The sequence below is a fragment of the Physeter macrocephalus genome, unplaced genomic scaffold (genome assembly GCF_002837175.3).
Source record: "Physeter macrocephalus isolate SW-GA unplaced genomic scaffold, ASM283717v5 random_58, whole genome shotgun sequence".
Taxonomy (NCBI): Eukaryota; Metazoa; Chordata; class Mammalia; order Artiodactyla; family Physeteridae; genus Physeter; species Physeter macrocephalus.
The window spans coordinates 53,635-74,050 of record NW_021145336.1 but is presented as its reverse complement, the minus strand read 5'-3'; the positions used below and the strand labels follow the sequence as shown (position 1 = coordinate 74,050).

The window sequence follows — 20,416 nt, the reverse complement described above, 5'->3', positions numbered from 1 at the left end:
GGTCTGGGAAGATCCCACATGCCGCGGAGCGGCTGGGCCCGTGAGCCATGGCCGCTGAGCCTGCGAGCCTGCGAGCCTGCGAGCCTGCGCGTCCGGAGCCTGTGCTTCGCAACGGGAGAGGCCACAACAGTGAGAGGCCTGCGTACCGCGAAAAAAAAAAAAAAAAAAAAAAAGTAGGTGCTATTCTTGCTGTGACCATTTTGCAGATGGGGAAACTAGGGCACAAATGCACTGTCACTTCTCTGAAGTCAGTCACGTACACCCTGAGGCTCATATTAAGATCAGGCACCTGGCTCTGGAAGCCACAGTGTTAACTGCCTCGCCAATCTAACCCGGTCTACACCACCTCTTCAGGACTAGTTTTCTTTTTAAATATTGATACCTTAGGTGTATTGCTTTGATAAAAATATAACAAGTCAAAATTAAACCCATCATTACAGACCTGTCATCACGGCACAATTTGAAAGCCAAAAGCTCGCTAACAAACTGAATGAAATGCGTCTATTTTCTTCCTATTTTTGATTTATTACCAGCCATCCCAGTTCCCCTGGCTCACCTTGCAGAGTGACGTCCCTCACAGCTCGGCGCCCTACCTCTGCCCAGTTTTGTTTTTGTTTATCTTAGCTTCCCTAATTTCACATCACCTGCTGTTCCAACCCCATATTCTTAAATAAAACATTTCTCACCAAGGCCCTTCACAAATAAATAAAGACAAAAATAAATAAAAGACAAACTTGTTTCCCGCCCCATGCCTCCCCCTCCCCCCACCCTCCAACCCTGCGGTCAGCCACATCCAAGACTGTTATCTTCTGCTTCTCTTGGTGACCTCTGGAGTTCCAAATAACCTTGATCTGTTGCCACTTCTTGCTGGAGATCCATTTGACCCGTCCCCGTTTGGCTCGTTCCCTGCAATTATAGGAGGGGATCTAGCTGTGCTCTTCCGCCCTTGCCAATGTGGGATCGGACCGGACGTTGGGGGGAAAGGGGTTTCCAAATTATCCTTTCAGATCTAGGCAGGATATTGCGGTGAGGAGAGAACCTGGCTCCCTTTTGGAATTTCCTTCCTTTTTTCTTCTTTTTTTAAAACACATTAATGCGTGCCCATGAATATTTTAAAACGTGACAAAACCTGGGACGCGGCAACACCTGTGTAGGCTTTATAATTATTTTTTAACCTGCACAGAGATGTTTTCTTTTCTGTAAGTCGCTCATATTTCACAATTTTAAAAAAGAAAATAGGCGGACGATAAAAAGCAATCCTGACCCACCCCCAAATCCCGCTGTCAAGGCAACCAGTTCCAACGCTGTTGCTCCCCTTAGTAATAATCCTTCTCTGCGTTTGTTGACTTCCTGCCTGGATGTGGGGAAGGGGGTCCTGCCCCTCTTTCATTGAGAAAGGTGGGCGGGGAGGGGGACCTCCAATTTATTTCTCCATCTGTGGCCTTAAATCCTGCTTCGGAGATACGAGATGGTATGTGGGAAACCCTGCTTATCCCTCCAGACAGAGCCTGGATTTAAGAGACAAAATTTTTTAAATCCTTATCAAAATATCAGTTGGCTTTTTTTTTTTTTTTTAACGAAACACTGACTGCAGTCCACAATCCAAGGGAAAACCCACCATCCCCTTCCCCCGCACCGCTCTTCCCCTCCCTTAGCGTGGGCTGTGTCTTCTAAGCTGATTTCATCGCTACGTCCCTAAACCATGTTATTCAGCCTTAATCATTCCATTTCATTTTATAATTTTTAAAGTCATTAATCTTATTTATGTATTTATTTTTGACCAGGTAATACATGCCCATGGTACAAACATTCACAAGGTTTGCAGACGAGAAAAGATGGGGGGGGGTCTTTTTTCTCTTTACCTGTGGCCTCCCTACCCCACATGGGGGCTCTAGGGTGGACCGCAGCAAAACCGATCGCTCAGCCATGTACTCTCCCTCCACCCCCGTCAGGTTGGCTGTACTGGGCGGCCGGGCCCCCCTTCTCCCTGCGGTGAGCCCGGACCGGCGCGCTCACTGCGCAGACTCCCCGCTGCAGTGGGCGGAGCCCCCTCGGGCCCCGCCCCCTCCTGCCTCCCGCCCCTGCTCAGCCTGTGGGGGCAGAAGCTGGGGCCCCGTGGAGGTAGCAGCAGCCGCCAGCTGAGTAAGGCCGAGGCCCCTCTGGGGTAGGGTAGGGGAGGATGGTTTCGGGGATGGGCTGGGGTCTGGCGGGGAGGCCGCGATGGTCCTGGGCTCCCGGCCTGAGCTGTCTAGTGGTTACCTGAGGGTGAGGGCAAAGGAGCCACCTGGAAAATGACATCTGGGTAATCCCAGGGCTGGGAGAAGCCAGGCACAAAGATTTAGGGCTCCGCTGACCCAATCCGGAGCTGTCATTTTGGGAATGTATAGGTTAGAGCTCAGAGAAGGGAAAGCGCTAATGGGGAGCAGTGTGGGTGCTGATGAGGGGCATGGTGGGCACTAAAGGGGGGCAGGGAGGGCACCGCAGAGGGATAGGAGGAAAGCAGAGGAGTTGGACCTTGAGGGATTTCGAAATCCCAACTGACCAGCAGTCAGCTTCCTCCTTTAGGGGTGGTAGGCGCAGTGCCAGTGGCCCCGTGATCACAGACAAGGCGACCCAGTGAGTCCCGTGAGCCCGAGGCTGATCTGCTTTCTGTGATGTCCCCCAAAAGCCTAGGACACCGCACACAGTGCCAGCTTTTGTTCCCTGCAGTTTGGAGACCCTGACACACCCACTTTCCCGCTGGAATCTGTATAACCCCTGGCTGCCCAGCAAGATGAAGCCTAAACTGATGTACCAGGAGGTAGGTGGATGGGGGACCCAGTGGGGAGGGGCTGGACCCAGCAGAGGGTGGGGGCCCCACTGAGCTGCGCTGTCACCCCCACGCACACCATCATCCCTGTCCCCCAGCTGAAGGTGCCTGCTGAGGAGCCCGCCAACGAACTACCCATGAACGAGATCGAGGCATGGAAAGCTGCAGAAAAGGTAGGAGCCCACCGCCACCCTCACTCTGTCTCAGCCATGGCCTGGGCTGCCCTCCTTGGGCTGGCTGATCGCCTCCTCCTCCCCACAGAAAGCCCGTTGGGTCCTGCTGGTCCTCATCCTGGCGGTTGTGGGCTTCGGTGCCCTGATGACTCAGCTGTTTCTATGGGAATACGGCGACTTGCATCTCTTTGGGCCCAACCAGCGCCCAGCCCCCTGCTATGACCCTTGCGAGTGAGTGGAGGGGGGCGTGGGCGCCTTGGATGGTGGAGGGGGGGGGGCCCTGCCAGGCCAGGGACACTTAAACACGCACTAAGCAGGGCCTGCACCCAGTGGTCCAGACAGAATAAGGTGATCGCCGACTCCCAAGTGGACCGTCACAGTTCTTCCCTCCATGCCCACCCCCTTCCCCCACACCGTTGCCATGGCAGCCACAGCATCATCTTCTATCTGTCTGTGAACAGACACGCATGGCATCTTCCATCCACATCTATGGACAGACACACACACACACACACACGCACACACACACACACACAGACATCCACATGCACAGCCTTCCTTCCACACCTCTAGACAGACAAATGCAGACACAGAGAATCATGAGTACCGACACAAATACACATAGTCTTGCATCCTCCGTGGGCAGACAAGTGAGCACTCATATTCCAGCCCCCTGTGGCTGATCCTGCCTCCCCTCCCCGCCCAGAGCAGTGCTGGTGGAGAGCATTCCCGAGGGCCTGGACTTCCCCAATGCCTCCACGAGCAACCCCTCCACTAGCCAGGCCTGGCTGGGCCTGCTCGCCGGTGCCCACAGCAGCCTGGACATTGCCTCCTTCTACTGGACCCTCACCAACAATGACACCCACACTCAGGAGCCCTCTGCTCAGCAGGTACCTGGCAACCTGGGCCCTGGCTGGCAGCGGGTGGGGGGGTGGGGGGGTGTTGGGGGGAGGCATTGGGGAGGTGGATGAAAGGGGTTTCCCTATAGCCCGGGAGACAGGTGGACATGTCTCACACAGCGGGTTGGACACAGGTGTTTGGAAGCAACTGTCTTCACATGGCCCTCTGGACTGGGGGCGTTTTGTCACAGTCACCTGGAGGCCTCTGAATGTCAGGGTATGGGTTTGGTTATAAGGGATTAGGCTGGCAGATATCACTCACCCACAAGCTGCCCCGACTCTGTCACACAAAGAAATGGAAACATGGAGTGAGTACCAGCCCAGCCTCAAGGCAGGCTGCCACTTCCCAGCTGTGTGACCTTGGGCAGGTCATCTCACCTCTCGGTCGGTCTTCAGTTTCCTCATCTGTAGAATGGGGCAATATCTAGCGCTCCCCTCTTGGGAGGATGAAACGGGCTAATCCCTGACAATTATAGCACAATGCCCGACAGAGTCAGCCCTTTATAAGCATTTGCTCTGATAGCCTTGTTAGGGTCTGCAGACAAACTTAAAAAAACATAAAACTTCAAGATTTGAAAAGGAACAGCCTAGGTGGATAAGCCCTTCATTGAAAGACATGGTGAATTTGTCCCTTTTTTCCCCTTCCCCTGCTGCCGCTCTTTGTCAGAGGTAGGCTTAAAATGTATTAAAATTGTGAGGTTTATTAAGCACTGCCTGAAAAAATATACGACAGTTAAAAATGATATGAGCTGGAAATTCCCTGGCGGTCCAGTGGTTAGGACTCTGCGCTTTCACTGCCAAGGGCGCGGGTTCAATCCCTGGTTGGAGAACTAAGATCCCACAAGCCAAAAAAAAAAAAAAGTCATGAGCCTCCCACGCCCTGCTGGTTCCGACTGGAATGGTTCAAAGCACAAAGCACAGACATAGGAGGCAGACCATCTGAGTTCATTTCCTGCTTCCCCATTGATTTCTCCAATGCTCAGTTTCCCCATCTGCACCTTGGGATATACTCAGATTTGCCTCATCAGTGAGAGTGGTGAGAAGTCAGTGAGTTCACACGTAAAGGGGCTTAGAAGGGGCCTGGCTCACAGTAGAAACCAGGGAATCAATGGCTGTTGCTATTAATGTTACTGGCAAAATCAAGCCTCACCCAAACCTTCCCAGACCCCAAGCCTGCACTGTGCCCCCAACATCCTGCAAGGTGCCCAGAGGTCCCTTCTGTGACGGGCATTGATACTTCCAAGTCAGGATCTTGGGAAGGTCCCGTGAAGGGCAGGAGTGGCAGGGAGGCCCTAGCAGGGCTCACAGCACCAATTATTAAAGCAGATAAAAGGACTTCCCAGGTGGTCCAATGGTTAAGACTCTGCACTTCCACTGCAGGGGGCACGGGTTCAATACCTGGTCGGGGAACTAGGATCCCGCATGCCGCACGGTGTGGCAGAAAAATGAATAAAATAAAACAGATAAAGGTTTTAACATCTTAACCTGTGTAAAGCCTTGCCTGAGTGTACCAGCTAGTGTAAAGCCTGATCAGATCTAGAAGCCTAATCTCAAAACAGCTCCATGGGGGGTGCTGCGTGGGGTTGGAGAATTGGCTGATCCAGCCCCTCAGAGGCTCTCCCCTCCCCGCAGGGCGAGGAGGTCCTCCGGCAGCTACAGACCCTGGCACCCCGAGGTGTGAAGGTCCGCATTACCGTGAGCAGGCCAAGTGGGCCCCAGCCCCAGGCAGATCTGCAGGCCCTGCTGCAGAGCGGTGAGCTAGGGGACAGCTGGGGGTGGGCTGGGCCTGGGGCTGCCCAAGCCAGCCCCTGACCACCACCCGTGTCCGTCCAGGTGCCCAGGTCCGCATGGTGGACATGCAGAAGCTGACCCATGGCGTCCTGCACACCAAGTTCTGGGTGGTGGACCAGACCCACTTCTACCTCGGCAGTGCCAACATGGACTGGCGTTCCCTGACCCAGGTCTGCCTGCACCCTGCCCGCCGCCCTTCTAGGCCGCTCCCTGCCCCACAGGGCGCCCGGCCTCCAGCTGCACCCCACCTCAACCCCAGAGTCCTCTCTTCCAGTCTCTGCAATGCCTTCCTTCCCACCTCCTACCTAACATCCCCCAATCCAGCCCTCCACCACCCTCGCTCTGCTCAGGGAAGCCCCTCTGATCCCCGATGGCATCTACAGGACATTCCAGGCCCTGTCCACCCATTTGACCTTCGTGATTCACTCTCTGCATGCCTGCTCTAAGCCCAGCCCTGTTCTGATGCCGGGAACGTCGTGGACCTCTTGGAACCCCCGGTCCAGGGTGGAGACGGGCCTGTCACTAGACAGCGTCAGCCCAAAAGGGTCAAGTCTGAGATGGTGGCGAGGGGGCAGCACAAGTGAAGGGGTCAGGGCCAGGACGGGCGACCCGACCTGGGGTACCAAGGAAAGTCTCCCAAAAGAGGTGAAAACTAATCTGATAACTGGAGGAGCTGTAGGAATTGGCACAGGACAGGAAAAGGGTACAGCTTAGGCAGTGATCATTTGCTCAACAAATATTTTTCAAACCCCTCATCTCACCAGCTCCGCAGGGAGATGCTGAAGACAGAGACATCCCCTGTGCCTGTCCTCCCAGTCCAATGGGGAGGCAGGTTTGTCACCAGAGAAGGGGATGAAGGAGGCCCAAGGGACCCTGAGAGCCTCAAAGAATGCCTGACACAGGCTGGGCAGTCAAGGCAGGATTCCTGGAGGAGGAAACTGTCAGCTGAGACCTAAGACTGAGTAGGAGCTCAGTGGAGGGTAGAGGCAACAGTGTACGCAAAGGTTCAGGAAACCTGGAGCTTTGGAATAACTGATTTTCACCAAAACTTAAGATTTTAGTCTTGGGTCAAGATCATGTCCATCCCAGGACTTTAGCTGGGGGAAGGGGGTGGGGGCGCGGTCAAGGGGCAGAAAGAAGGGAAACAGGGGCAGAGAGAGGGGGAGATAGAAGGGCAAGCGGCAGGAAGGGGGACTTGGGGGGGCAGGGGGAGGGGCTGCAGGTGTCCATGTCATATGTGGGCACCAGGCCACCACCCCCGGGCTCAGCATTGCCCTCCCACAGGTCAAGGAGCTGGGCGTGGTCATGTACAACTGCAGTTGCCTAGCTCGAGACCTGACCAAGATCTTCGAGGCCTACTGGTACCTGGGCCAGGCGGGCAGCTCCATCCCGTCAACCTGGCCCCGGCCTTATGACACCCGCTACAATCAAGAGACACCAATGGAAATCTGCCTCAACGGAACCCCAGCTCTGGCCTACCTGGCAGTGAGTCCGAGGGAAGAGGGGCCTGTCACACCCCGGCCACATCCCTTCTCTGGGCCCCCATCAAGCCCTGCCCAGTGATTTGGTAGGGATGGGGGTTCCCGGCCACCAGCTGTCACTCCTGCTCACTCAGGGCCTGGGCTGTGTCCCAACCTCCCTAGGCCTTGGTTTCACGTAGAAAATAAGTATTGCAATATTTAGCACCTCTTAGGGCTAGTGAGAGGCACGGCTGGGTCCATGCAGGCCGAGCCCTGGGTGACCTGTCCAGTATAGCTGCATGTCGCATTTTTAATCAATTAAAATGAACTACAGTTAAAAACTCAGTTCCTCAGTCACACTGGCCACATTTCAAGTGCTCAGCAGCCACACGTAGCAAGCGGTTGCCATACTGGACAGTGCAGATAGAGAACATTTCCATCAATGTGGAAAGTTCTATGGGACAGCACCCACTATTGCCCTTGGCACTCTGGACAAGGCACCGCTGTTTTTAGCTGTTGATATTTTCACTAGTTGGGGTGGCCCACCTGGGTCCCCCCCGAGCAAGTCACCTGGCCAAGCCCAGCGTCATCCTGGAGGGCCACACTAAGGCATGGATGGAGGGACACGATTCATTGGGGTCCTTTGCTCCAGTGACCTCCCATGGGACATTAATGGTTCCCCCGTGACCACTGCCCCTTTCAGAGCTCGAGTTTGCTCACCTGTTGTGAGGATGGAGAGAGCTGGGGGAAGGGCCTGGTGTGGCTGGGCACATGAGGAGTGCCATCAGGATGGACTGTAAGTCAGGGACAAAAGTGATTAGAGCAGAGGTCCTCAAACTTGAGCATGCATTAGAATCACCAGAAGGGCTTGTCGAAACCCAGATTCCTGGGCTCCACCCCAGCACCTTGGTTCTGTGTGCCATGGGCAGTGAGGCCCAAGAATTTGCATTTCTAACACGTTTCCAGGTGATGCTGTTGCTGCCTGACCAGGGACCTCATGTCGAGAACCACTGGGTTAGAGCTTAAGTTCTGGAACCAGACAGCCTAGATTCAAACCCTGGCTCCATTTATCAGCTGTGTGACCTTGGCAAATCACTTACCCTCTCTGAGCCTCCGTTTGCTCACCTGCAAAAAAGGACGTGGTAATTATCCCTCTCCTTCATGGAGACTGAGCATTAGTGAGACCTGCAGGACCTGGCTCATGACAAGCTGTCTGTAGCAGGGGTCCACTGTGAAGGACGTGTGTCTTGACTGTCCCCTCGTCCCCCAGAGTGCACCCCCACCACTGTGTCCAAGTGGCCGCACCCCAGACTTGAAAGCCCTGCTCAACGTGGTGGACAATGCCCGGAGTTTCATCTACATCGCGATCATGAACTACCTGCCCACCATGGAGTTCTCCCACCCGCACAGGTACCGCTGGGCGTGTGGACAGGGGTTGGGGTAGGGAGCTACCGTGAGTGGGAGAGGAGACAGGAGAGAGAGCGATGGGGCCCAGAAAGCAGGCAGGGGGCCAAGACCAGGGGACAGAGGGCGGGGACGCCATGGGGAGAGACAGAGGTGACAGGGAGAGTGGGTCTGGGTGCTCAAGACAAGGAGAAGGGGACAGAGAAGAGGAAGAGAATATTCGGGGGGTGGTGTGGAGACGGGGGACTGGAGGCTTAAGGCAGAGGATGCGGGATGCGGGATTTCTGCAGGTAGGAGGCAGGGAGTGTGGGCTGGATATGGGATGACGGGCTTGGGAGGTAGGACTAAGGGTATTCAGGTTTGGGGCGGCAGGGTTGGGGTTTGAGATCTGGGATAGGAAGGGGGGATGACTGGACTCTGGGGGCTCAGAGCAGGTAGTCTGGGGGCAGCAGACAAGACAATGAGAAGATTGGTGGGGGGAGCAGGGCTTGGAGCTAGAGATGGGGTGGGGGCTTGGGGCTTCTCAGAAGCTGCAGCGGGACCCAGGCCTGGCTCCCTAAAGCTGAGCTGAGGCCTCCCTCCGCATCCTGCACCCCCCTCCCCAAGGTTCTGGCCTGCCATTGACGACGGGCTGCGGCGGGCTGCCTATGAGCGGGGCGTCAAGGTGCGCCTGCTGGTCAGCTGCTGGGGGCACTCTGAGCCATCCATGCGGGCCTTCCTGCTCTCCCTGGCTGCCCTGCGTGACAACCACACCCACTTTGACATCCAGGTGGTAAGCACCTACCCCAGACCTACCCATCAGCCCCTAGGCAGGACAGTACCGGGGACGCAGCAATCGTGGAGCTCACCTGTCATCTGACAGGGACGACCCAGAGTGGGCTGTGCCCTGATTGGCCAGAAGCAAGGGGGGGCAGAGAGGTTAGGGCTGGGATGGGGGAGCCCAGCAGAAGCTCCCGCAGCAGCCCGAGGGGTCGCGGAAGACCTTCTGGAAAAGGGGACGTCTGAGGTAAGACCTAAGGGATGAATAGGAGTCATTCTAAAGGGAACAGGCGGCATATGAGGCAACGGGGTCCTCCCTTTCAGCCGGCGTTTACCGAGTACCCGTTCCGGCCCCCAGGCCCGCGAGGGAAGCAGCTGAGTCCCCAGTCCCGCAGACCTGGTTCCACTCCCCACCCAGACCCTGGGGCTTCTCTAACCCAGCCCCGCGTCTCCCCTCCCCCTCAGAAACTCTTTGTGGTCCCCGCGGACGAGGCCCAGGCCCGAGTCCCTTACACCCGCGTCAACCACAACAAGTACATGGTGACTGAACGTGCCACCTACATCGGTGAGTGTCCTGGGCGCCGCCGGGCTGGGGGGACGGAAGGGGGTCCAGGCAGCACCACGGGCCCCGACTCTCTGGACCCCTGCTCCCCGTAGGAACCTCCAACTGGTCCGGCAGCTACTTCACCGAGACGGCGGGCACCTCGCTGCTGGTGACGCAGAACGGGCGGGGCGGCCTGCGGAGCCAGCTGGAGGCCGTTTTCCTGAGGGACTGGGACTCCTCTTACAGCCATGACCTTGACACCTCAGCCGACAGCGTGGGCAACGCCTGTCGCCTGCTCTGAGGCCCGGTCCAGCGGACAGGACAGGGCTGCGAGGCCCCCGCGGGCGCGGGTGTTCCGGGTCTCCATCCCTGTCCCCGCGCCCCCGCTTCTGTCTGCCCCAGTGTGGCTCCCACAGGCTCCCCCCCTGCTCTCCCGCTTCTACCTCCGCCCCCGCCAGCCTGATGCTGTGGCCGCAGAGGACCCAGCCAAGCTGGGGGAGGGATCAGCCCCCGAAGAAGTAGGGGTGCATGCTGGGCCTGGCCCCCTGGCCCACCCCACTTTCCAGGGCAAAGAGGGCCTGAGGTCATAAGAAGAAGTAAATAACTTGTGTGTACAGCCTGTGCCTGACTGAGTGGTGTGAGGTGGGGTGCCGGGTAGGGGACAGCTGGCATGGGCCTCTGGCGGGGACACCTTCACGCATGCTGAGCCCTCAGCATGTGACCGGTGTGGTTTGGTGTGTACTGGACGCTCAGCACATGGCTGGCGTGTGCTGAGCCTTCAGTGGGTGACCAGCGTGGGCTGGCGCGCTCTGAGCCCTCGGCACACAATGCACGTGAGCTAGTGTGTGCTGAGCATGCGTGTGTGACCCTGTGGGCTGGCATGAACCGAGCCTTATGTAGCCAGCATGGCGCAGCGTGTGCTGCACACTCGGCATGTCCCCAGCCAGATGCGTGCACGCTGAGCCACTGCCACAGCCCGAGGGGGGACTCGCACATCTGGACACGAGAGCATGTACCAGGCGTGAATTTACATACACCTGCTGAGTGAACTGACACTTCGCATGTCCCAAGCATGGATGAGTGCATGCCAAGCCTGTCACGTGTGCCAAAGACAGGTCAACAGACGCTGAGAACCTGGCATCTGGTAAGCTCAGATTGGCATCTGCTGAGCACTGAGAATGTTCCGAGGGTGGATTCTTATGTGCCAGGCACTGAGCATATTTAAGGGATGGGTCAGTGTGCCAAGCACAGCCTCCAGCCTGAGCCAGTGGCTGACTGGGTGCAGCATTAGAGAGCAGGACCTGGGTGCCCCCCTGAACCCCACCCCAGTGCCAGTTCAGGCCTCAGGCAGGGAGGACAGACATGAGGCAGTACTGCTGAACAGTGCTTTATTGAAATCAACAGAGGCAGCGGAGCCCGTGGGGTGCAGCCCCCTTCTTGCATCCCTCTGGCCGAGGGGGCCACGGGCCAGACCCCAAAACCCTCCTGTGTTCGGGGTGTGTGTGCAGGCATGCGCCGTGAGCGGGGCGGGGGGAATGGGGAATTTCTGGATTATTACCTTTCTGTAAGAATAATTTGTCGGTTCAGGGGATAGCTCTGAGGAGGGGATGCCAGCCCCGCTGGCGCATCACCCAGTGATGGGCAGGGATGAGGTCACCATCAGTGGCGCCCGCCGACGTGCTGCAGAAAGCTGGTGGCCCGGGGTGGACCACGCGGCTGGGTGTGGCGTGGTGGGAGCCCCTGAGCCCGTGGCCCCCTGACGCCCTCCAGGGTCCAGTCTGGCTGACCCAGCCATTCCCCAGGACAGCTGCTGAGGTCGAAGAACTCAGGGCCTGGCCTCTGTTGGGGAGAAGAGATGGGCATCAGCAAGAAGCGCCCCCCACCCCACCCCGGAACAGCCACACCCTGCCCCTCATGGACTCTGATCCCAACTGCATCCTTGTCCATTCCTGAGGACGATTTTGTACATCCTGAAACCTCATCCCATTTTGGAGGCTTAAATGCTGTGTGTTGAGACCTTAATGTGTCCTGAAGGTGTGTTTGCTGAGGCTCTGTCACATCTTCCTGGGGGGTGCTGAGCTGTCCCATGGCCTCGTTCAGAGTACTGGGCCTCTATCACTTCCCGTATGTGGATTACTGTGTTCTGAGTTTTTACACAGCCTTAATAGGGGTTAGTGTTTGCCGAGCCTTGTCACATCCTGAGGGTGGGCTAATAGTGCGCGTTGGATCCCGAGCCAGCCGCGGGCCTTGCAAATGTACGGGAGGCAAGGTTGGTTCACTATGCCCCGATCCTGGAGCTCTGGGGAGGCCCTGATCCCAGAACCACCTGCATCCTAGCTGCCCCCTGGGTCACCTCGGCATCCACGGTCACGTCCTTGGTGTCCGGCCCATCCCCGTCCCGCTGCGGGATGGCAGGCGGCTCCGCGGAGGCCCCTCGCCGCTCTCCTTCCGCCCAGCCACCGCCGGCCCTGCACGGGGCGTCTTCCTCGGGCGAGGCCTGGCTCAGCTGGATGAGGTTGTTGAAGTTGGAGTTGGACTTGGAGCCCGCGGGTGGCTTGCGGGCCTTGCGGCGGCCTGCCAGGCGGCTGCCGTAGAAGGCCAGGATGGGCTCGGGGCTGGAGTCGGGCACCCAGTGGCCAGCAGCAGCGGCCTTGAGCGGGGCCAGCATGTCGGGGACGACGTCGGTGTGGGTCTCGCCCCACAGCCCACGCCCCGCCTCCTGCAGACTCAAGTCGTCCAGCTGATCGATGGCCTTCTGCACGCCCGGTGCCTTCTCCTCCCGGACTGAAGGCCCGCTGCCCAGGATCACGGTCTCCTCCTCGTTGGCCAGACCGTAGTAGGGGGGCCCGTCTTCCGCCGCAGCCACAGCAGACATAGGTGTCTTGCCCTCCTCCTGCAGGGAGAGGCGGCAGCCGTGCAGCGAGAGCTGGTAGTAGCGGGTGGTCTCATGGGCGCTGCGCAGCTGCTGCATGGACACGAAGGGGTGGCGCAGGGCGGCGCTGGGGCCGATGCGTTCGTGCGACTCCCACGTCAGCATGCGCTTGATCAGCTCCACCATGCTCTTGAGGTCGGCGTGCTCCGCCAGCGCCTCGCGGTCGGGGAAGGTCAGCCGACGGGCTGCCCCGCCGCCATCCACCGTCTCTATCTGGTCCAGTGACTTGAGCATGTACTTGCGGCGCTCCAGTGGACGCACCTGGTGGGACACGGGGTGGGGCAGGGGTTGACATCGAGTCCAGCCTTGGGCCCCAGGTACGTCTGCTGTGGAGCCCACATATGACCCCCCAGCTTCCGGTGGGCCCTCCGGTCTGGCCCAGAGCTCTCTCGTGGCTATGAAGTCCACCCACAGGAACCCGGACTTCCAGTTCTGCCCATGGTCTGACTTGGAGCCCTCTTGCATCTGGGGGGGGGCCACACCTGCTCACTAACACCAGAACCGCTCTAGTCTAATGCAGACCCCTCCTCCTGCTGCAGGAAGGGTAGCTGACTGTGATCTCTGGTCCTCCTCTTGTCTAACCCAGGGATCTCACTGACCTCCAGTCCTCCCTGGAGCCATGGGTCCAGCCCCTACCAGCAGCTAGCAGAAGGGCTGCCCTAAACCTCTAGTCCTCCTTGGCATCAAATCCAGATCCCTCTTGCTGCCACAACTGATCGCCACATCTGATTCCAGCCCTCAGGCCTCCCAGGAGTCAAGCCCAGACCATTCTTGCCAAATTCTTTAACCACGCCCAGCTCAGGAGTTATCAGAGGATCTGCCTTATACTTTCGGTCCCACCTTTGGTCTCGCTCAGACCCCTCTCTCGCTGCGACAGCTCCCACGGCTGGTCCAAACTTCCGGTCCTTTCTGCTGTCTCAGCCAGACTCTCGCCACACAGGTCTGAGGACCGCAGCCACAGAGGTGGCAGACAGGCTGCCCTGACTTCCAGTGCCACCTGGGGTCTCCCTCGGATCCCTCTGGCTGTGACAACCCCCGCAGCTGGCCCTCAAGTTTCCGGTCCCCTCTGAGATCTAACCCAGATTTTTTTCTCGATACGGCAGCTGCCACGCTGACGGCCCTCGCCCCACCTGCCCCCCTACCTTGGTCTCAGCCAGGTAGTCGGCCGAGGACTTCAGCTGCCAGGGGTTGGTGGCGTCGGGGTGAGGGTTGAGCTTGAAGAAGTGGTGGGCCTTACAGGCGGCTTGCAGCACGTGGGGCTTGGGCGGGCCCTGGGTCTCACAGATGTAGCGCACCTGGTCGTACTCGTTGTTGCCTGGGTAGAGGGGCCAGCCCAGGTGCAGCTCAGCCATGACGCAGCCCAGGGACCACACGTCCACCTTCTCACAGAAGGGCAGCCCCAGCAGAATCTCGGGGGCCCGGTAGAAGCGAGACTGGATATACGGCTCCTTGACATAGCGCACCTCGCTGAATAGGCTGGCCGAGCCGAAGTCGATCACCTGAGCGGAGGGAGGGAGGCAAGTGGGCCGGGACAGCCGATCGATCTGAGCCTCCCCGGCGTCTCTTGCCAGCATCTCTCTGCATCTGCCATCTGACTGTCGCTACATCTGTGAATCTTGATCTCTTGTTTACGTCCCTCTCTGTCTCCTCCAGCCTTTGTCTCTGGTTTGTGTACTCGTCTCTCTGTCTCTGTTTCTCTCCACTAGAACTTATGTCCATGAGGGTTAAGAGCTGTCTCTTTCTCTCTCACCCCATGCCTTGTCCACCGGTAAATCTTGCTGGCTGGGTAGAGGGGCCAGCCCAGGTGCAGCTCAGCCATGACGCAGCCCAGGGACCACACGTCCACCTTCTCACAGAAGGGCAGCCCCAGCAGAACACCTTCTGTTCTGCCCACTCTGCATCGCATCCAGAGCCCCTCCCTGGCCCTGTCCTCCTCATCCCCTGTCTAGACTAGTGCAAGGGCCTCCTTGCTGGTCTCCCTGTTCCTCCCCCTCCCTCCAGTCTGCTTCTCACATGCAGCCCGAGGGACCCTGTGACCACCTAAGTCAGATCACGTCCCTCTCCTGCTCAGAATCTTCCTGTGCCTTTACCACATCCTGTGATAAAAGCCGAAGTCTTCACCCTGGCCCACAAGGCTGCAACAATCTGCCCGGTCCCCTCTCTGCCCGCACCTCCTCCCACCTTCCCCCGCACTCACCCAGCTGCAGCCACACCAGCCTCTCGCTATTCCTTGAACAAGCCGGACACATTCCCAATTCAGGGCCTTTTGGCACTGGCTGTTCCCTCTGCCTGGAATGCTCTTCCTCCGGATGTCCACACGGCTCCCCTCTCTCACCTCAAGTCTTTACTCAAATGTCACCTTCTCAGGGAGGCCTCCGCTGACCATCCTATTAAAAACAGCACACCCCTCCCTTCCTATCCACCTCCCTGGCCCTCTGCTTTTCTCCATAGCTCTTAACACCGTTTCACGTACTACATATTTTTGCTTTTGTCTGGAGTTCATTGTCTCTCTCCCCAACTAGGATATCAGTCCCACAAGGGCAGGGATTTTGTCTGTTCACTGCTGCATGCCTAGATCCCTAGAACAGTGCCTGGCACACAGCAGGGGCTCAGTAAGGAGTGAATGAATGAATGAATGAATGGGCTTTTTATTCCCGTCATTCTCTTTCTTTCTGTCTCTTGTTGGTATCTCTCTCTTTTCTTTCTTTGCCTCTTCGTCACTTGTGTGTGCCCCTCAACTCTCAGTGTCTCTCTCTGTCCGCATCTCTGGGTCGTCCAACTAGAAGGACACCTCCCTGACACCCAGGTCCTCTTCTGTCTTCACCATCAAGCATTGTTAACACCCCACACGGGCCCCTGGTTCATACAGGTGCTTAATGAACGCCTGTTGAACTAACATTGTGAATGACTGAAAGCCCTTGTCTCTCCCGATGCCTCTGGGGCGATCTGCCATTTTTCACTCTGAATCTCTGTGACTCTATCTTAGTCCCTCCCTCAGTTTCCCTCCCTGAGTTTCTCTGCTTTTCATTCAGCTATCCCTCACCTTCTATTTGCAGAAGGCAGTATGATGAAACGGTTATTAATCTGGACTCTGTACACAGATGGCTGAGGCCTGAATCCCAGAGAGCTTGACTGACCCTGACCATTCAGTCAACGTTCGTGGGATTCATTCATTCACTCCACAAATGCGGTAGGGGTGCCAAAGCTGGCCAGATGTTGTGGCTCTGTCCTGTCTGTCTCCTGCTATTTTTGTGGAAAACTTTCCTTCCTTGGATCTCTATCCCTCCATCTGTTGGGACAGAATGGTCTGCCTTTTCCTGTCTCTGTATCTCCCCGTGTCTCTGACATTCATTTAGCACTGACTCCACGAAGGTGCTGTGCTGGGGGATGCCGAGGACACGGTGGTGACCAAAATGCCCCTGGCTCCGCCCTCACGATGCTCCTAGTTCAGAACCATCACCAGACAGTAACAAACCCATAAGCAGACAGAGGGGTCAGAGCCGGGATGGGGGAATCCAGGGCCCTGTGACAGCGCAGAGGAGGTGCCTGTGTGCCCAGCACAGGGTCAGGCCCAGAGCAGGCATTCAGAAAATGTTTGCTGATGAACAAACTCATGATGAAGGATGCTGCTGCCATCCTTCCAGTCGCTCAGGCCAACAGGCTTTCATCCACCCTCAAGCCCTCTCTTCCTCTCTCACACTTCACATAAGAATTACCAGCAAGTCCTGTTTTAAAATCTACCCGGAGGGAATCCCCTGGCGGTCCAGTGGTTAGGACTCAGCACTTTCACTGCCGGGGCCAAGGTTCAATACCTGGTCAGGGAACTAAGATCCCGCAAGCCTCGCGTTGTGGCCAAAAAAAAAAAAAAAAAAATCTACCCCAAACCCACCCACATCTCCTCCTCCCAGTACCCTGATTCTAGTCCCACCCACATCTCCCACCTGGACTGGGGCAGTCACCCCTCACTGTCTTCCTGCTCTTGTCCCCTCAGTCTTTCCCCCCCACTGCAGCCAGAGGGAGCCCGTGAACACCTGCGTCCAATCACAGCCCTCCTCTGCCCAGGATCCTCCTATGGCTCCATCTTACACAGAATAAAACCCAAGTCCCCTCTTTGGCCCACAGGGCCCCTGTACGACCTGGCCCCATCACCTCCCTGATCTTATTTCCTCCCTCTTCTCCTCAGTCACTCCGTTTCAGCCACACTGGCTTCCTCAACGCTCCTCAAATACATATGCTTAGCCCACTCCTACCTCAGGGCCTTTGCACTGATACTTTCTCCCAGATGTCAACACAGCTCCCTCCCTCCTTCTCAGGGAGGCCTCCCTGACCACAGAGTTTAAAGTTTTACCCATCACCACCCCACCTCCTCCTCCTCCCTACTTTATCTTGTCTCCTTCTCACTCATATACCATATTTTACTCATTTACCTTGGCGACTCTATCTCCCCCACTAGAATGTCAGCCCCACAGGGACAGGACTGGGCCGGAGGAGCTGAGCTAAGAACTGCACAAGGATGAGGGGACCTCAGGGCTGAGCCGGAGAGGATGTCAGAATTGGGATGGGGAGACGGGGATTTCAGAGCCAGGAGGTGGGGAGAGCCATCACGGCCGGGGCGGGGAGAGACCTCAGGGTTGGGAGGTGGGACAAGGAACCTCAGCCTCACGAGAGCGTCCAGGGCTGGATGGCCATGCTCACCTTGACCCTGAAGGGGCAGCGAGTCTGGTCCACCAGCATGATGTTCTCAGGCTTGAGGTCGGCGTGGATGATGGCTAGCTCCTTGAGCCGGGACAGGGCTCTGAGCACCTGCAGGGTGACCGTGCGGATGTGGCGGGCGGGGAGGGGCGCAAAGTTGTTCTCCTTCTGGAATTCGAAAAGGTTTTGCTCCAGCAGTTCAAAGACCAGGTAGAACTTGAGGGCGTCGTGGAAGAACTCGAGGAAGCGGATGACGTGGGCCTCCTCCGGGTCCAGGCCCCTCATGCAACGCAGCAGCTTCAGCTCGTTCTTGATGATACGGTTGCGGTAAGCATCGTTCTTCAGGATCTTGATGGCCACCATCTCGCCCGTGCTTCGCCGCCAGCCCTTGGCCACCTCCCCGAAGGTGCCCTTGCCCAGCACCTCGATGATGTCATAGCAGTCAGTCTCCGACTGGATGGTGGCCATGGTGCCTCTGCCACCAGAAACTGCCCTGCCGCCACCTCCGCCCCACGGGCTCTGCTTCCGAGGCCTCCCGCCCCGACGCTGGCCCCGAGGCCCCCCCCAGTAGGGGAAAGAGAACCGCACTCGTGCCTCTCCCTGCGAGGTTCACCCCCACCTCCCTGACAACCCCCAGACCCCTGGGCCGCAGGGCAAGTCCGCCAAGGGGTGCACCCTTCCCCCGAAGCCCTCCTGGCTTGGGATGAGGGGCCCCAAGCCCCCCTGAATGGGTTCCAGCGTTGCTGAGTGGCTCTGGTTCTGTTGTTGGAGACCTGAGCCCCTGGCTGGAATGGGGGGTGGGGTGGCAGGTAATGCCCCCTCCCCCGTCCAGTGGCGGAACCCTAGAGGGGCCGGACAGGAGAAGGGTCGACGGAGAGGGGCGTCTGATCGTGGGCCTCGGGCACAGAGGAATGGGACATTCCTAAACAGAGGTGAGGAACGGCAGGCTTCCCGAGCTAGGGGATTTGTGTGTGTGTCTGTGTTCAGAAAACACCTGCCCCTGCCTGTGGCTGCCCTGGGGAGGCGTGGCTAAAGGGGGGCCAGGTGGCAAAGGGTCTTGAATGCCAGGCTAAGGAGTCTGGACTTTGTCCTGAGGGCACTGGGGAGCCACAGAAGGACTTTGAACAAGGAAGGGCAGGTTCAGATGTTTATTTATTTATTTATTTATTTATTTAAATTTTAGCCGCGCCGCGCGGCTTGCAGGATCTCAGTTCCCCGACCAGGGATCGAACCCGGGCCACAGCAGTGACAGTGCCGAATCCTAACCACTAGGCAACCAGGGAACTCCCCAGGGTCAGATCTGAGTATCAGAAAGCTACTGTGTGAAGAAGAGTGGATTGGAGGGGGCAAGAGTGGAGGGCCCCAGCCTGCAGCAGGGCCCAGGTGGGAGAGGTTGGGGAGGCGGGGGAAGAGGCAGATGGATGAGACACACAGGAGGCCAGGTTGGGGGAAAGGAGGGAGCCGTGCAGGGCTCTGGCCTTGAGAGGGATGGGACGTGGACGTGGACCGGGAGCAGTTTGGCGGAGAGGACGTTAGGAAATTTAACATTAAAACATTTAAATGGGTATTGAGTGTTGTTGGGTTTTTTTTTTAATTTTTATTTATTTATTTTGGCCACGCGGCTTGTGGCACCTTAGTTCCCCGACCAGGATTGAATCCAGGCCCTCGGCAGTGAGAGCATGGAGTTCTAATCCCTGGACGACCACCAGGGAATTCCCTGTTCTGGGTGCTTTAGAAGCCTTATCTGATCCTACGATATACATCTCAATACCTCTATTTTATGGAAGAGAAAATAGAGGCCAAAAGCAATTTTTTTAATGCCTAAGGTCACCCAGGTGGGTGCCAGAGGCAGGCTTTGACCCTGAGCAGTCTGGCTCTCGAGCCAAGCTCCGAACCACTGGACACAACCTCCTAGTGTCCAGGAGACGTCAGGGGGTTGTGCAGAGATGCAGATGTGCACTGGAGGCCCGTGTGGACCCAGGAGAGATTTGGGGAATTATCAGCACAGAGGTGAGGAGTGGAAGCCGAGGGGACGGCGACATGGCCCGGGGAGGGTGTGGGGATGGATGAGGGCCTGGGAGGAGCCCTGAGGGCCCAAGGGACAGGAGGAGAGAGAGGAAGAGTGCGGGAGAGAGAGAAGAGAGCGCTCAGGAAGGAGGAAGGAGCCCTGAGAAGTCAGGACACAGGAGACAGAAGAGGCCCTGAGCGTGGCCACCGAGGACACTGACAGGTCAGCTGCGGCAGGAGGAAAACCCCAAATGCTGGGGGCCTGGGCAAGGGGTGCGCACCAGGAACGTAGGTAACCCCTGCCATGTTTGGTGCGCACGAAGAGGAAGCACGTGATGGGTAGTGACCCAAGGCGGGGTCGGCTTGAAGGAAGGAGGTTCTGGAGTAAGTGAGGAGTTTGGGACAGCTCAAGGGCACTGATCTATAGCCCTTCCTCCTCTAGAATGGGAGGGCGGAGATGTGAAGAGAGTGGAGGAGTGGCTAGAGTGGCATCAGGGGGAGATTCAGGACTGGACAGCTTGTCTAGGGCATCTCAGAGAGAAATGGGGGAGCCCGGGGACCCTGGAGGGGGCTTAGGGACTCGGATCCTGAGTGGAGATGGGTCCCTGGAGGCTGAGGACCCTGGGACTTAGTCCTAAGAGGGCAGCCGGGTGCCTGGGGTGGAGGCCCTGGGGTTGTCCTGGCGGGAGTGGGTCCCGCAGCTGGGTTCTGCTGGGGAACTTCCCCAGCTCAGAGGCCCCTGGGGATTCTGAAGGGCTAGGACAGCCCCCTCCCACCAGGCCCACCCCAAGGCCTCCCAGAGTCTCCTCAGACCAGGGGTGGCCTGTCTCACTGCACAAAGGATCCCTTCAGGCCATCCTCAAGGGATTCCTTTCTCTGCACCTGCCCCCCCCCAACCCCCACCCCACCCCCACCCCACCCCCGGCACCAAACACACACACAGAGG

The 20,416-nt window shown here is 57.7% G+C and overlaps 2 protein-coding genes across 4 annotated transcripts in view; one reads left to right on the top strand and one right to left on the bottom strand.

Annotated features, from left to right (window-relative positions):
* The window catches only part of PLD3 (phospholipase D family member 3), an 18,937-nt gene extending 8,482 nt beyond the window's left edge, over nt 1-10,455 (top strand). The window contains exons 2-13 of one of the 3 annotated variants that reach the window (XM_028483599.2): nt 1,953-2,142; nt 2,710-2,800; nt 2,908-2,982; nt 3,071-3,213; nt 3,689-3,872; nt 5,514-5,634; nt 5,715-5,842; nt 6,957-7,157; nt 8,403-8,542; nt 9,143-9,308; nt 9,761-9,860; nt 9,953-10,455. In XM_028483599.2, coding sequence (XP_028339400.1) covers nt 2,774-2,800; nt 2,908-2,982; nt 3,071-3,213; nt 3,689-3,872; nt 5,514-5,634; nt 5,715-5,842; nt 6,957-7,157; nt 8,403-8,542; nt 9,143-9,308; nt 9,761-9,860; nt 9,953-10,140 — 1,473 coding nt within the window. In that variant the 5' untranslated portion in view covers nt 1,953-2,142; nt 2,710-2,773 and the 3' untranslated portion in view covers nt 10,141-10,455. Of the gene's footprint in view, nt 1-1,952; nt 2,143-2,668; nt 2,801-2,907; nt 2,983-3,070; nt 3,214-3,688; nt 3,873-5,513; nt 5,635-5,714; nt 5,843-6,956; nt 7,158-8,402; nt 8,543-9,142; nt 9,309-9,760; nt 9,861-9,952 lie in introns of all 3 variants that reach the window. The other 2 variants (XM_024132634.3, XM_007128081.4) reach the window with 2 other exon arrangements.
* Nucleotides 10,456-10,552: 97 nt separating this feature from the next.
* HIPK4 (homeodomain interacting protein kinase 4) lies at nt 10,553-19,921 on the bottom strand. Its single transcript, XM_007128123.4, has 4 exons — nt 17,467-19,921; nt 13,914-14,270; nt 12,193-13,032; nt 10,553-11,678 (listed from the first exon to the last, which is right to left on the bottom strand). The coding sequence occupies exons 1-4, from the start codon at nt 17,929-17,931 to the stop codon at nt 11,499-11,501; spliced, it is 1,842 nt and encodes a 613-aa protein (XP_007128185.2). The 5' UTR covers nt 17,932-19,921; the 3' UTR covers nt 10,553-11,498.
* Nucleotides 19,922-20,416: the final 495 nt, after the last annotated feature.

Coding starts and splice junctions, on each gene's coding strand:
- HIPK4 (XM_007128123.4), bottom strand. CDS start 17,931: ATGGCCACCATCCAGTCGGAGACTGACTGCTATGACATCATCGAGGTG. Junction 13,033..13,913: donor ACTACCTGGCTGAGACCAAG/GTAGGGGGGCAG, acceptor GTGTCCCACCAG/GTGCGTCCACTGGAGCGCCG. Junction 11,679..12,192: donor ACGTGACCGTGGATGCCGAG/GTGACCCAGGGG, acceptor TCTCCCCAACAG/AGGCCAGGCCCTGAGTTCTT.